Below are 16,116 nucleotides of genomic sequence, written 5' to 3'. Positions count from 1 at the left end.
AATCTCTTGACATTTCACAAAAAGACCAGAATAATTATCTAAATTATTATTTCATGACAGGTCATCTTGTGTAACAACTGACAGGTTCTTCCCCCAGCTTGTAAACACTGCTAAGGAAAGCAACTGAGAGCATTACAAAAGAAAAATTGAAAAAAAAAAAAGAAAAATTTTTTAGATCATTTTGCATCAGTGGTTTTTCAAGGCTTTTTGTTGACTTAGGAGCTTGCCTTTTCTTCTGTATTATGTGTAATGACTTATCAGCATGAAAACTACAGCAGCCATGGATTTCCATTAGAAACCACCGTTTTACTTCCAGAAAAAGGCAGAATCAACATTATTGGTACCAATGTAACTCAAAAATTCTAACAGACTTCAGCACATAAACACTGCAGGGCTTTCCTAAAATACTGTTTTTCTGAGTATATGTTTTTAATCATTAATGAAACTATACAGTAAAATTGATGTGAAGAGACATGATGAACTGATTTATGTCTGTCAAGCCATTTTACTTACACTGAAGAATGCTAAAAAATCCTGCTGCATCAAGCTTTGCCATTCATTAAATTAAAGCACCCATTAATACTAACCAATTCCAAAATTATCAAACCTACTCAGAAATACATAGGTCCAAAATGGTTCCTAGTATTTAAAATGCCACTCAAATTACTTTCCACTAAGAATCTCAGTATTTTGAAACGGATCAGGCAGCTTTAATAGCAATTTGAAAATGCACTCTAGTTAATGAGAATATCCCCTTGCAATATAATGCTGAACAACCAACTCACTACACATCTGCTGTTACTGTGGAAGAACTGTCCCAGGATTTCATGCGAGCTTAGTTTTAGGGGTTTGATTGTTTTTAAAAAAGGAATTGTTAAATTTGCAATTGCTGGAGACAGTGCGCAAATTCAAAGCAAAATAAATTCTATTAACAAAAAGAGCAGGTTTCACTTCTCAGGTGATTGGAGCAGGCTAAACTAGACTGGCTAAAAACAAACAAAAATAAACTAAACCAGAAGAACATTTATGGCAACAGTTGTCAGTTTTTGAAGTTGACAAGTGTTCTGTAAGTTACCTACCGACACTAGATCAGACAATCAAACACCGAGAACTAGCACAGCTACCTACAACAGCAGTGAAACCAGCAAGGGATTGTCATTCACCATTTGTAGCATTTCCTTTTTTTTTTTTTTTCTGGCAGAGGGAGGAGAATCTTCAATATAAGATTCAGGAAGTTTTAATAAATACAGTGATAATTACAACCTTCCCTGAATTAATTTCTTGGCAATAATCAAACTGTTGCAATGCATGGCTAATTCTGCTCCCATGTATTCCTATGCTGGAGAAAAGACAGGTGAAAAGGAAAGAAAAATTTTCTATAGAAAATCCTGAAAACATTCACTCTGTTTTAGAAAAACCAAAAAACTAAAAAGGTAAACCAGCAAGGATTATTTCTGGATGTCTATTAAATCATCAGTCTTTTATACAGACTGAAACTTCTTTAAAACTTTGAGGGTTGAGCTACAAGCTACAGCAAAAGCAAGTCCTAAACACCGTCACCTTGGCTACTAGATAAAAGGTTCCAGAGATTCTTTTGGAATATGACAAAGCACTAACCAATAACACATTTTTGTTAAATACATCCAGCAAATACAAATAACCAACTTAAATATCCCATCCAAACTATGCAGGGTGGAATCAGTTGAGGAAAGCTGAAATTGTACCTGAAAGAAATGCCAATTTTTTCTTCAGAATGGGTAATATTACTGAGGCTTCCATTCTACTTCAGATACTTTCCACAGCTCTGAAACACAAGAAGTTGAAGTTGTCAAGCATGGGAAATCAGATACAGTGTTTCACAGTGTTACACTTTTGTATTCTTCTGAAGGAAGAACAGAACACTGTAACAAAAATCTAAAGTACTGTAAAAACTTAAGAAAAAACACCATTACAGTTAATTAAAGATTTCTTTTCCCTCATTGCGGGGGACAAACAGTCCAATCGCAAAAACCAAAGCAACATCTCAACCAAGGACAAGATAACTTATAAAATCCCATTTCCCAACCCTAATAAACTACAATTAATTTTCAGGTAGGTTATCTGTTTGCTCATTCAGATGTAAAATAAGTGCAAATAAGATTGTGCTTTTGTACAGTCTGTCTGCTCTTACCAAGAATATAATAATTATCTAAATATGATATGCTACATTTCTGTCAGGACACTGCCATTACCCTGCCATTAGCAGGGCTTCAGGTGAAGAAAAACATCCAACAGCCTGAATAACTACACCCTACCTATAATCTAAACCCAGAAATGCTCCTGCTTCTTTTGCTTCCTCCTTACCCTCATACAATTTTTATTGCACTGTGAATGAACTGCAATTCACCATGATGCTTTTTTGCCTCGCTGACAAATGCACAGGATGCCTGAACTGCAACCTCCTCTTCCTGCCAACACAAAGTAGGAACTGGCATCTGCTTCTAACTTTCTGAGGTGCTACTTCCACAGATCAATCCTTATAATTAGAAAATCTAATTCTGCTCAGAAATACTCAATTCAAGACATTTGCCAATATCAGTCAAAATAAAAACAGATCAAAATAGATTTTTTGTTTGTTTTATTTTTTCATTCCAGACCCGGGGCTTCAGACTGCAACCTGGAATTCTCCCTCTGGATATTTCAGAGTGCACACAAACAGAACTTTTTTTCCTAGCATGGGGGAAGTTAATTGAATAAAAACTATAAATTATTTAGGAAAAAAAAAAAAATCCAGAGAAATCCAAATAACTTGAAGTAAAATAGTTACTCCTTTTCATGTTAAAACAATGAGCTTCATAACAAACAAAAAAGAATGATCATATTATTACAAAAAAGAAAAAACATTTCAACAGCTTTTTACTGTCTCTTCCTATTCCAATGTGTAATGTGTCACAATGTTCATTCCTACCTCTTATCTCCATATTGAAATGCAATTTTTGCCAATTTTATAGATTTCACACTTCACATATTACAGAAGGAAACAAACAACTTTCAGTTCTCTCAAGAAACTGAGTCCCATGACAGCCTGCACTTTGAACAACTACTCAAAAAAAGCATCCTATTAAAGCTTCCTGTATACTTTAGACAAAGATTTGTAGTTATTTATTGTATAAAACACAATATTCAATTACTCAGACAGTCATTTTTGTCTCTCAAACCACCCTGTGTAAGCTTTTTAACTTCAGCACTTCTCTTAATTTTCCTTTTTTCAAGATGTGGGACACGTACCTGAATTATTTTTCCCCCTCCTCCCCTGGTTACGTTTCCAAATTATTACAAATGCCTCTTTATTATAATCAATGAAGGAAGTTCAAACCTACACACACTTCATTATCTTCATACTTTCACACAGGAACAAAAGTCTGCATCAGCTTACTGACTCTAGGGAACATGTTTCACTTCTGCTCTGAAAAGACCTATTTATTTAATATGAAAGCATCGCTTGGCTTTCTGCCACAGTAGTGGCACTGTCCATGCACCAAAATAGTTCTTTTATTCAGTACTTCCTGGAACCAAAGGAAGCATTCTGTTCAGAGTGGAGGGAGGTGAGTCAGACCAGTTAGAACAACTGCTGGTAGTTCCAAACACCTAGCCTTTGTTCCACAAGCTCCTGAAGTGTACAATTACCTCTCTTCTGTGAGAGCTTTGATAGGTTTTCGTCCAGAAGAAAACCTGCTCTGGTGAGAGTTATCAGAACATACCAGAAAAAAAGAAAATACTCCGTTTAAAAAACAGGCTTAGCATCCTTTTCTATTTCTGACATCCAAAGAGTCTCAGGATGAATTTTAAAAAAGGTATTTTTTTAATATTGGAAACTGAAACCATTTCAAGAAAGCTGGCATCTACTTTCCAACAGGAGCTACTAAAGATGTTTTGAAAAGGTACACTGCTTTGTACCTTTGCAATGTATTTAGACCTACAAAATATATGCAAAGTCTTCAATTTGTTGGAGAAAGATAAAACGACACGCTCTTCAAATTTTCCATCAAGCTCTAAATTTAGCATGAGGAAAGAGTGACTTGTTGCTCAATATCTAACCACTATTTAGCTGAATGAAACAGATTCAGTGTCTATTCATCAATAAAAAACCCATTTGGTTTCATTAAACACAGGAAAGCTACTGAAGAAAAGCAAAAGCACTGAAGAGAGCAGATTTCATGAGAGGAAGTGAAATACTTCAGGAAGCTGCATTTTATCACTTCCAAACCAAAAGAACATAACTTTTATATGATGAAATGTTACAGATATGAAACAAAAAGATTACATTTGTTTGCTGAATTTCAGAAACAATGAGTGCTGTGTGCCCACCTAGAATCTACTTTACCATAATACCTTCAAATAGCATATAGCAAACTGTAGAACTTGTAGTTCTTTTACTTAACATGTTTCCTGAACACATTCAATACACTTTCAAGAACCTCATTGAACTTGTTTAGAATGACATAGGCTTCCAGGTCATTAAATCAACAGAGCAATGTCAGTCTCCAACAGTGTATTCATTCTTTTGAAGATTTCCACAAGAAGGTGGCAACACTAAATTTGCATAATATTTATATTTAAAACCTAAATTTTGAAAGGCATTTCAGTGAAATAGAAAACTCTTCCAATCCCCTTGACAAGCAGAAACTATTATGATTTGTGGAGAAAATTCTCTTACACACAAACATGAAACATGTATACATTAAGGAGAGAATGGGAAAGAGTAAATAAATAGTTCAAAAAAATTACAGAACAGGTAGAAGTTGCAAAACAATATTTCAAGCTACACTCCAATGTGAAATCAAATCACAATTTAGTAGGCTGCATCCTCCACCATTTCTAGACTTTGGAACAACTGCAAATTACAATGTGTTACTCCACACACCTAAAATTTTGGAAGTTCTTCCAACAACAAAAATGAAACAAAAACAAACAATGCTCCACAACAAACAAAAATACAAAAAAACCCCCAAACAACAACAACAAAAAACCCCAGCCAAAAATCAGAAAAACTCACACACAATAAATACTATGTGTAATTCACTAAAGCGCAAAATTTCTGATGAATGCAAACTTTAGCCTGAGTTTTGTGCTATCCATCTTCACTGCCACTGAATTAAGAAAACTAAATAGGAACCAATGTCCAGACCCTGTTTTAAGCCATTGTAAAAGTCTATTAGGGACAGGGGAAGAGGGACAGGTTGACTGGACAAGTAGAACTAAGATGCCAGAGAGAAGCTCTCCTGCAAATAACAGGTGTTTTCCTTCTAAGCAACCCAGCAGAAACCACTGCTCCAAAACATTAACAATCAAAACAAATTCAGGCTTAATGAGAATTAATATTAACATGTTTATTCATGTCTGTTAGACCTGAAACCTTTAATACTCTCAATACGTGGTGCAAGGTCTTGAGTCTGCACATGAGCATCTGTTGCAAGATTCAAAGAGCAAGTTATTTCTTCATTCTTTGAACATGTATCTCACAAGAGCATGTAGCTGGTCTGTCAAGCACAGGACTACAAGTAAGAAAAAAAGAATCTGGTTTCTATTCTCTGTTCAGCTATGAAATATACATATGGCTTTCAGCAAGTCATTTATCCTCTTTTAGTCTCCATTCAGTTTCTCCATTTAATTCTCTTTTTACAAGAGTATTGTGATGTTTAATTCATTAATGTTTTTGAAGACTTGAGGGATTAGAAGGAGCTCCACAAATCTGCCTATAAATAACCAAGGAGCAGATGGGCAGCTAGGTTCAAAACTGTAGCAGCTTGCAAGTCCAGGCACAAACAATAGCAGAAATAACAATAGACATTCTGAAGTACCAAAGGAAAAAAAGCCTCAAATCATGTAGAATGAAAACACTTTTTCTTTTAGATCAACTTTTGAATTGCAGACCTTCAAAATTAACATCTTAATTCTCTGAAGCCAGCACACAGGCTTTTTCAGACGCTAACTTCAACCCACAAACCATTACCCTCTTTTTCCCTGAATCAGCCTAAAACTAGTTCATCTGTTCCACACAGAAATAAAATCCACATGTAAAAGACAGGACGAAAGCTGAGTATCACAATTATCGATGTAAATTATTATTTCACCTTCCTTTAAAGCTACATTAAAGGATGTCATCTTTCCCACAGCAAAGCTGCACAAAGAGAACACAAACGAAGGTGTCTCCAAGGCTGATGCCCCAGGGTAATTTGAGAAGCATAAACCTGCCCCAAAAATAGAAAAAGGCTGTAAATATTTATTAGTTAATGCTGTCTTCAATTAAAAAGCACCTGGAACTTGGCTACTCAGCTGGACAGTTTCAAAATAACAATAAAACCTGATGGAGGAACATAGGCTTACATATGCAAATGCAGTGTTTGGTTTTTATTCTTTCAGATATTATGAGCAGCACTAATAAATATGTAACATTAGAGCCCACAGGAGAGAAAAGGTAACCTCAGATATTTAAGAAATATCAAATTTTTTGCTTTTTTCAACCACTTCTGCATTTTTTATTTTTTTGCTATCAGTAAAAACTATCCAGAAAAACCCACAGAAGTTTTATACTATGTCTGAAGTTGTATGCAAAAAAAAATATTCCTGATCTTCTTTAACCTGTTAATTCACACTAAAGAAGTCAGAAAATAAAAAACACAGACTAATTTCATGAGTATGTAAGCTGCTTTAACTCTAAAGCAAGATGAAATCACTCAATGCCATTTCCATTACACGGGCACTGTTAGTACCCTAGCTCAGCAACTTGCCATGGCAGTTCAAAGAACACACTGAAAATGTGCTCTGACTTGGGTTAAAGCTGAGGTAAACAGGATGCTACACCATCATTCAAAAGCACATTGTCACAGCCACAACAAATTTAAGCTTGGAAAAATTCCAATTCCACTCCGTTTTCATCTGAAGGTTCAAAGCTTAACTTGTCTTCTAACTAAAGTTAATAATAGAATTCAGAAGAACTGTCTGTTCACTACTTCCTCTATTTAACCCATCTTCCATATTCATTTCCCACCCTTTTTCAATCCCTCAACGTTCTGTGAAAAGTGAAATAAAAAGCAACAAAAGGAAGTGATGAGCAATATAATGAATAGCAAACCAGCAAATGGAGAACAGGTGAGTAAGAGGTCATGCCATCTGAGAAGAAAAAGTCATTGTGTGTCTGAGTTCTAACTTTGATCACAGTCAACTATTCATTTCACACAAAGCCAGAGCTTTTCCTCAGACTTCAAGCAAGTGCCAGAGGGGAAAAAAGGAAGAGTACCAAGCACAGAAACAATGTAACTCAGGATGCACAATAACACCTGCAGGTACAGCTGTGAGACAATACCAACACCTCAGTCTTTCCACAGAACAGGGCCAGCCATGGGTGCTGTGCAGCAGTGAGCACCTCTTCTCTCCACGAACAGACTCAGACTCACTGGCCATGTTCAGAGAGCAAATTTGCCCAACCCAAAGGAACACATGCACACATTCATAACGATGCTGCAACACGAGACATCAAAGTTGACAGCTTGCTACTTTTCAACCCTTTCCAGCCCCAGTCTGAGCCACACACATGGTTTATCCTAAGTTATAGCAGTGTTCAGGCCTCTTTAATCTAGAATGCTAGAAAGAATAAGCCACAGGTTTTGCATGCATCTCCATACTCCCTTTTGTGCAACATTCCTGCCACATTTTGCCATTCTCTCTCATCCAGTGAGACACCATTTATCCCCCTGAAGAACCCTACAGCTTGCCCACCAGCATCAGAATACCAATCTACCTCATACACTCCTTCCCTTACAACAGGCAGCCAAACCAGCAGAAGTTGCAATCATCTGGTACAGTCCCACCCTACTTAACACTATCAAGTAACCAGAGAATACAGAAAATTATCCAAGTTGAGAGGCTGCTTCTTCCACCACTTTCTGCACAGCAATAGGTCAATTAAATGCTATGTTCAAAGCATAGTCAAGACATTTTCTCTTCCTCATCACACTGCCCTAAAACTCATTAAAAGAAAATTCTAATTTTTAGGTCCTAAAATTTTCCTTAGTCAGAAGTCACAAGGGAATAGCACAGAATCACATGGATTGCAACTTCTACCACAGAAATACTTCATGAGGTTAGGGGGACGAAAAATAACCTACAGATAGTAAAATAAAATTACATAGTCTTCTCCTAACTCTCTCTTCTTAAAAAAACCCCAAACAAACACAAAACCCCCCAACAAACAAAACCAGACTAGCATACAAGTCACAAGTGCATGGAAAAATAAATACCTTATCACCAGCTCTTTAAGGAACTGTCCAAAACCAGTTTGTGATGAAAGACCAGAAAGCTCCTATGCCTTCGGTACTTCATAAAGTGAACTAGGACAGCGGGTGGAATGAGGTTGGACAATCCAGGCCATGGGCAGGGAAGTCAAAAGACAAACAGCTGTACTGATGAGTGCAACTGCTGGCAGTCTGGAACAAATGAAAAACACTTTCCTCTGGGGTGCAAGATTAGAACTTCTTGTTCTTTTTGCAACACTTATATAAGAAAACAATCTACCACTTCATAACAATACACATATTTGGCATTGGTTACAATTGCATGTGGCTCAGGGCCCCAGGATTCAATTCCCAGCTCAGCATAGCGACACTCCACTGAGTGGAGCAAAAAGAAATGCCCCCCCTACACTGAAAGACATCTTGTGCAGCAGACACAAAAGCAGTCATTCTTTGGAGTGGAGGAAACTGACCAAAACAAGATGACAAAGAAGAAGGGGCTAATAAAAAGTCTGTTTACAAACCCCTAAAGCTCTGGGTTTGCTACCTGATCAAAAAGTTACCAGCTCAAGAGTATAATTTTGTGTAGACCTTGAAACACCCTGAACAATTTCCACCACCTTAAAAAAAATTAAAAAATTTAACATTGTGTCCTCACTGCACAATACACAAAGTATCCATGATAAGGGTAATAATAAAAATCCCATCAATAAGAAATAAATAACTTGAAAACTCTGCTGATGTTAACCAAACATGAAAGTACAAGACACTGAAATATCCCAGATCTGGTAAATAAATACCTTATTCACATATTTCAGAAATCCATTAATTCACTGCTGTACAGAGCAAAAATAATTATCTAAGCTGTCCTTAAATTAGTGGGTACAGGAGAAATGAATCTTAACTTTCATTGATGTCTTCAGTTTTTGTACTCAGATTAAAAATTCTGCACTCAGATTAAAAATTTTGAACATGTCAACTGCAAATCACAAATTTAATCAGCCACAGCAACCACCTGCAGTAATCACAACATCTCTCCCTCTCTCCTACCCCCTCAAAATAAAACATGCAGCCTTCCACTACCAACAAATAAATCAATAAACCAATACGTAAATGGTCACATGCTTCAGAGAAAATAAAATCAAGCTCTCTAAGCTGCTGCCTGGAACATCATGCATAGATGAACACTCATACATTTTCCAATGATTCTATTATAAGTGAGAATACAAAATGAAAGAATTAGCAAACATAACACCAGCAGAAAGAAAACAGACAACCTGCACTGAGGTCTCAAGTTTAGCCATAGATATAATTTAGTGACCAAAACATCAAGCTAATATCAAACCCATTTATCTTATTCTTGGAACACATTTTTGCTTTGGCCTTACTTGGTCTGGTCAACGCTTATCCTCCACGATACCTCACTCAGAACACATCTCAAATACAACTCTGCCAACATCATAGGAAGTGATCTTGGCTCTGAACTCTCACGTACCCACTACATCTATCTCCTTTGAATTATTGTTTCTGCAAAGCCCTAAGTCATACCTTCATTTCCTCTTAACTACTGTAATTTCCTTCTTAATGGGTTCTTTACATCCCAGCATTCCAAACTTCAGCTTGTCCAAAATGCAGCAGTTCATCTTCTCACCTGGAAACAGGAAAACAACACTCCAGATTGATTTCCACTTGCTTCCTTGTTAAGTTTAGCATCTGCTGTAAGGTTATCCTCACTTCAAAAATCTCTCTTTTATTTAGTCTGAAGAGCAAAAAGCTTTGCCAACACATTTTTCTACTTGCTCAATCAAGCTTCCCATGTCTCTCACTTATCTTCCAGCAGAAGCTTATCAACACCATCAGAGCAGCAACAATTACCTTGATGCTATTAAAACTTCTTTCCTTACTCTCACCCACTATGACAGAACCCTCTTAGAAGTAGAATTCACTTATCTCCAGTCTTAAACACCCTCTAACACATCTGCAGCCACTCCTCTCCTTGTGAGACGCTACCACTACGTGAGACACAGGAACACAAGCTGCACTGTGAGCTGCACGGCCAAACAACCTAATTTAACTTTAATATCAGTTTTGTTTATGTTATAGAGCCTTTTAAAGACTTTTTAGAAGTCACAAAATGGAAACAAAGTAAAGCAGAGAAGTTAAAGAAGGCATGAGTGAAAGCCGAAGTAAGTTTCTACAAAACCAGCTGCAAAGATATTGTTCTAGGCAGTATATTCATCAGTATCAGAGCTTCATAAGAACCAAATACAATGCATGAAAATTACAAAGATTTTTTTGGAAGAGACCTATCTTACTTACCATTGGTACTGGAATGCAAAACTGTCTGCTAGGGTTACAAGTTTGAGCTCCAGATCCCAGGTTCTGTAAATTTAAATGAAAAAGTATTTGACCATATTTTTTGATTTTGCTACTCAATCTAAAACTTTATTTCCTTGGAGATTGAAAACAAGAGTTTCTTACAGAGCTATATGATAGGGGAGTCAACATTTCTGTTGTATATTCACAAATGCTAGTAAGCTAAGCATTTGAGTTTAGTGGGACAGCAGGAATCCTGCACTTTCTACCAAAACATATGGTAGACATCAACATTGTTTATAGTTAGCAGGGAATGCTCCTGAGGCAGCACCGGAAGCAGTGGGAAAGTAACAAGAACCAGAATCCCGGTAGTATGCTTTCAATCAGAGGTAACCTACATGAAGTTCTAAGCTTAATTGAAAATACAACATTGTTAGTAGATTTTTATGTGGAGAGGAAGGAGGTATTCCTACAAAAGTACTCACTACTACAAAATTTTACAAGGAAATGTATAACTTGAGTAAGAAAATATAAATAGTCCCTCTTTGTATTAGATGTAGAATTAACATATAAGCATCAAATGTTAAACCTCAGCAAATGTTGTAAAACTTGCATGATGACTTGTAACCTGATCAAATTCCACTCATGAAATGAAACCCAACAACAAAACCCCAAAAGTTCAAATTAGTATATATTCTGTGAAAGCCAAAGTCAAGATGACAAACACACTTCACTGGTTTTACATTAATTTTGATAGATCAGTTATTACAGTAATCTAACAGTAAATTTTAAATTAAAAACACCCTTCTATTAATGGAAGTTTTCTAGTCAGCCTCAAAAAGATGGGAAAGAAGGCAAGAGGACACATCTATAGATTGGGAAAAAAATACAAGCAGCAAGTCCTTGAGACAGCTTAAGTATAGACACACTGGAAATTCTACAACATCATTTCCAGGGTGTGCTCTGCCTACTTTATCAGAAGCTGCCTGTTGAAGGTGTTCTGTATTTCCCCACCCATCTTCAGTGGGGAATGAAGGTGTTCATCTTTGTAATCTATTCCTACAGATTCCTGACAGTTAGGTAGCACTGCATTAAAGGTCTTACAGAATTCCTCTGGTTTCCCTTCCTACTACCACTCTCAAGCAACAGCCAACTGAAACTGAGCTGAAATTCACCTGACTGCTTTATCTTGTTGACAGAAAATGACAGAACCATGTGAATTTCCTCTGTTTACATAAGCTTAACTGAGAAATCTGAATCCATAGCCAATTCAGAATTACAGCCCACAAATTTAAAAACACATCTATTTCATTATTTAAACTGTACTTCTAGGAAAACTGATGTCAGCGATCAATTAAGCTTCAAACAAAATATCATCTATTAGCAAACTACTCCAGGAAAAACAGTCAGCTGAGATGATTTTACAGCACTCCTCAAGCAGCTATCAATGACATAAAGAATTGTGAAAAATCTGAAAATCCACCCCTAAAACCACACTGTAATTACTCTTAGTTTTGGTGGAAGATTTCCACAGAATCACAGGATTATCAAGATTGGAAGGGACTCTGGAGATCATCTATTTGAATGGTTCTAATGGAACCCCATTTGGACGCATTGCTGTGCAACTGCTGGTGGCGACCCAGCCTAGGCAGGGGGTTTGATGGCTCCAGACTCCACAATCTCTCTTGAGCAGCCTGTTACAGTGCTCTGCCTTGCTGCTTTTCTCCTGAAAGAGCAAGGCGTGACCAGCACCTCACGAAGCCGTAGGCCTCTCTGAGCAAGCTTCAGTTCTATTTTGCAGTCCACCTTCCCCCTTTTCTCTCTTTAATTTCTGTTTGGTACAGAGAATGGCATTAGGACTATAAATGCTCACATTCAGATAAAGGGGAACCCTTATTAGCACAGTAAGTAATAACTATTAGTAATCCCATAACGTAGTAACAATATTCATTATCTACTATACACTGAATCTTAGCAGGTGATGCCATGGAAGGGAGAAAAGGGGGGAAAACCCAGTACTTCCTCATCACAGTGTATTTTAATGCATGAACAAAGTCAGGATCCAGCTGTGAAGCTACTGCAGACACTGCAATACTAAAAATGGAGAGGAACAGTATTTCATTTGGGATGCAGAAAGATGAGAGAGCAACAGACAAAAGCATATATTAATACATATCCACATAAACCTCATCAGTTTTGCTCATTATAAAACTTACAAAAAGTAAAAAAAAATAAAGAACCACTCTCTCCTAATTGTTTCCACTCTTGCTTCCATACACTCGTTTAAATTCTTTAACAAAAACAGTTGCTTTAGCGCATCGCCTTCATACAATTGCCTGGCTAAAAAGCTCTGTGAGGGGGTAGCAAGGGACACCACAATTCTGGGGGAGAAGACAAAACTGCTGGACAATAGACCTGTCAAAAATCAAAGAAAGGGTAACCACAGCCATGAGCAACCACGTCTTCAGCAGTGAATCAGCTTCCCGGCCAGGCAGCGCTTCCAGAAACCCAGGAGCGCCCGACGCCGCGGCGGTGACACGGCCGTGACTCGTCCCCAGCCCGCCGGCCGGACCGGCGGCCACGCACCGCCAAAATCCCCGCCGGGAGCCAACTCCCGCCCCCGCCTGCCTCCCCTCGCCCGCAGCCCGCTCCTTCCCTGCCGGGCCTGCCGCGACTCCCGCGGCGGCGCCCGCACAAAGGCAACAATTCCGTGGCGGCGGCCACTCGGGAGCCCCCCTGAGAAGCCCCCCCGCCGCCACGTCCGTCGCGGCGGCACGAACAATGCCCGAACCTGTTGCACGGGTTGCCCTGGGCCGCACCGCGCTCGCCCCGAGCCGCCCCGCCCCGCCCGGAGACAATGCGGCCGTGCCGAGCGCTGCGCCCGCAGGCCGCGGCACCGCCCGGCCCGGGCCCCGCAGCTACGGACCGGCGGGATAAACAGCCAGCTGGGACAAGCGGCAGGCTGTCCGACTGCGGAGTTTGCAGCGCGGCAGCCGCGTTAAGATAACAGAGCTGTGGCTCTGCGCTTTGGAGAGACGCGCTGTGCGTACTGAATGCGAGCACAGCGACTCCCAGGTGAACGCCGGGAGTGCCTCAGGCAGGTGTCGCTGCCCCCAGGGCCGTTCGACACCAACCTTTCAGCACTCACAGTACCGCAGAATACCCTGACTGTATCACAGAATACCCTGAGTTAAAAGGGATCCACGAGGATCGTTTACTCCAATTCAGCACTGACATGTATTTTGTTCCCCCTCCGATGGCAAATAATAACTCTTTGTCTGTCTTAGCTCCTGGACAAACACCCTAAAACTCTTGTCATGCCGATATTAAAATAATAGGGGCAAAAATGCACAAAGAAATGTGAAGAAAGCTGGCTGGGACACTTGACTTGCATTCAGCCTAACCACTCTAGGACAGATTGGAATCTTAAATCTCCTAGCTGAATACATCATTAGGTGACCTAAAGGCTCTTTAAAACTTGTCTTCTGCAAACTCTATCTTAACCATAATTTTACTCCTTTTTTTTTCCAAAGCAGTTGAATATAATGTACCAAATCTCATTCTGAGTATGAAAACTTGCTCACAGAGGCAGCTACTGCTTTGTTTCTTCCCTCAAAACAGGAGTTTGCAGAACCTCCTCTGTTCACCACCCTTCCTAGTTGCTGTCCAGCCAACATCTGCTGCAGCCATCGCCCTCACCGTCACCATCGGCACGCCTGTGGTACTCTGCTAAGTCAGAAAGTTGTCCCTCTCTCAGCATCACCACCCTCTGGACATGCACGAGCTACAGATGCTGTCATTCAGATTTGCAGATGAGGCCTTTCAGCCAAGGCCTGCCAGCCTTGAGAACATACCTTCTCTATTGGACCTTTCTTTCCTGGAAGAATACTTAAAACAGCAGCAGCAAAGAGGAAGGGCAAAATTACTTCCTTCACAACCTGTAGAGATAAACAGAGATAAATTATCTTCATCAGCTTCCCAACAAAAGTAATTGCTGTACAGAACCAAATACATTATTTTTTACTTTATTAAAAGAGGAATATTTTAAGCATTTTCACTAATAATTTAAGAATGTGCCAGATAGAACTTTTCTACATTTATGTTATTGCATACTTGTGGGCAAAAGATAATAGAAGCTTTCACTATTCATCAATATTTACTTGAGATCCCTCAGGCTGTATCTTTGTAAGCTCTGACTGAAGGACAAATAGTAATTCACACCACTAGGTAAATGATCTGATGCCCAGCACATGGGAAAGCTCAGTGGGACTCACTGACAAATGTATCTTTAAAAGGAACAAGACAAAAATCAACAAACTACAGCTGATAGATGAAATAAGAATGTCATCCATGAATTTTTCTAAGATCCTCCACAGTGCAGTTATTACACTCTGTGTACCATTCCTATCAAATAGCCTACACTATAAATTGAGTGGTTTTGCTTTGCCTTGTAAATCTCAAATTTTCAGTACACATTAACTCATTAATCCTAATACATTTTCTTATGGTTACTTTTGGGAGGGGGGAGGAATGGGAAAGGCCAAAAGGACATAGACCATATTTCTCCATTTTTCTGTTCCCAATTGGAGTATTTTCTCAAGGACAGAAAAAGGCTTCTCCTGCAGAGGAGGGACAGAATTCTTGCAGTGCCTTCCCTAAGAGAGAATTACCCAAAAGCCACTCATTTGTCCTCTGGTTGGAGATATGCTAGTTTAAATGTAAAGATAATGCAACAGGTTTTGTGACTTCTGTTTTCCATGCATACTCTTCTGAATGAGTTGCCAGGACAGAATCTGACATAATTTTTTTTTTTAAGGTCATGTCATCAGTTTAGAGTTGTAGTTAATTGCCTTTTCCATGCAAACTGCCAGTAGGAAGAAATCAGAGTATCAAGGACCCATTTGATTAAAATGACCCTTAATATATGGTGTTATTCTCCAGCAGCTGTGCCAGATTAACTGCAATACAAATGAAAGCAAATAGGCTGAAAACATCCTGAGCTTTGGGCACTGTGCTGTGTGCCAGCACAACAGAGCCTTTGTTACAGGGCAGGGCAGTGCTCTCACAACAGTCACTGCTTCCAGCTTCAATCGTTGCACTTTTGGAAAAATCAGCCTTCAAAGAAAAACAAACAAAACCCCCATACACTTCTACTGGACACCAACTCATGGTGGCACTGGTCACACAAATGTGACACTGGCCATCCTGTGCAGCACCCTACAGGCCTGTGATACACCTTCCCTGGGCAAGGGAAGTTCTGCTAGGCACAGCCTTGCACCTGGTGGGCTGCAAATTCTCTACCTGGAATGATTTACCTTGCTGCCTCGCTTGTTATTTGCTTCCACATCTCCCTGCAAGAGATAAGCAATTGATTTCACTTGTAGCACAAAAATGGATGTGAGCAGTTAGGTTAATGTAAGCCAGCAGCATCCAGTGTATTGGCAAGAGATGTAACTTACAGAGCAGTCCAGTTCATAAAAGGTATATACTGAAAATAAGCAAATAACTAAATGCAGTGGGGTAAGTATAG

The 16,116-nt window shown here is 39.0% G+C and overlaps 1 protein-coding gene across 4 annotated transcripts in view; it reads right to left on the bottom strand.

Moving 5' to 3' along the window:
• Positions 1–13,400, bottom strand: part of SESTD1 (SEC14 and spectrin domain containing 1) — a 50,384-nt gene extending 36,984 nt beyond the window's left edge. For 2 of the 4 annotated variants that reach the window (XM_039696738.1, XM_039696765.1), the window contains exons 1-5: positions 13,378–13,400; positions 10,590–10,652; positions 9,819–9,921; positions 8,280–8,465; positions 1,725–1,804 (exon numbers count right to left, since the gene is read on the bottom strand). In XM_039696738.1, the coding sequence (XP_039552672.1) occupies positions 1,725–1,779 (55 nt within the window). In that variant the 5' untranslated portion in view covers positions 1,780–1,804; positions 8,280–8,465; positions 9,819–9,921; positions 10,590–10,652; positions 13,378–13,400. Of the gene's footprint in view, positions 1–1,724; positions 1,805–8,279; positions 8,466–9,818; positions 9,922–10,589; positions 10,653–13,377 lie in introns of those variants that run through there. The other 2 variants (XM_039696745.1, XM_039696755.1) reach the window with 2 other exon arrangements.
• Between the last annotated feature and the right edge of the window lie 2,716 nt (positions 13,401–16,116).

This window comes from Passer montanus, unplaced genomic scaffold, assembly GCF_014805655.1.
Source record: "Passer montanus isolate IOZ18808 unplaced genomic scaffold, ASM1480565v1 scaffold1, whole genome shotgun sequence".
NCBI lineage: Eukaryota > Metazoa > Chordata > Aves > Passeriformes > Passeridae > Passer > Passer montanus.
Note: the sequence above shows the minus strand (reverse complement) of the source record. Positions and strands in the feature narration are given on the sequence as shown.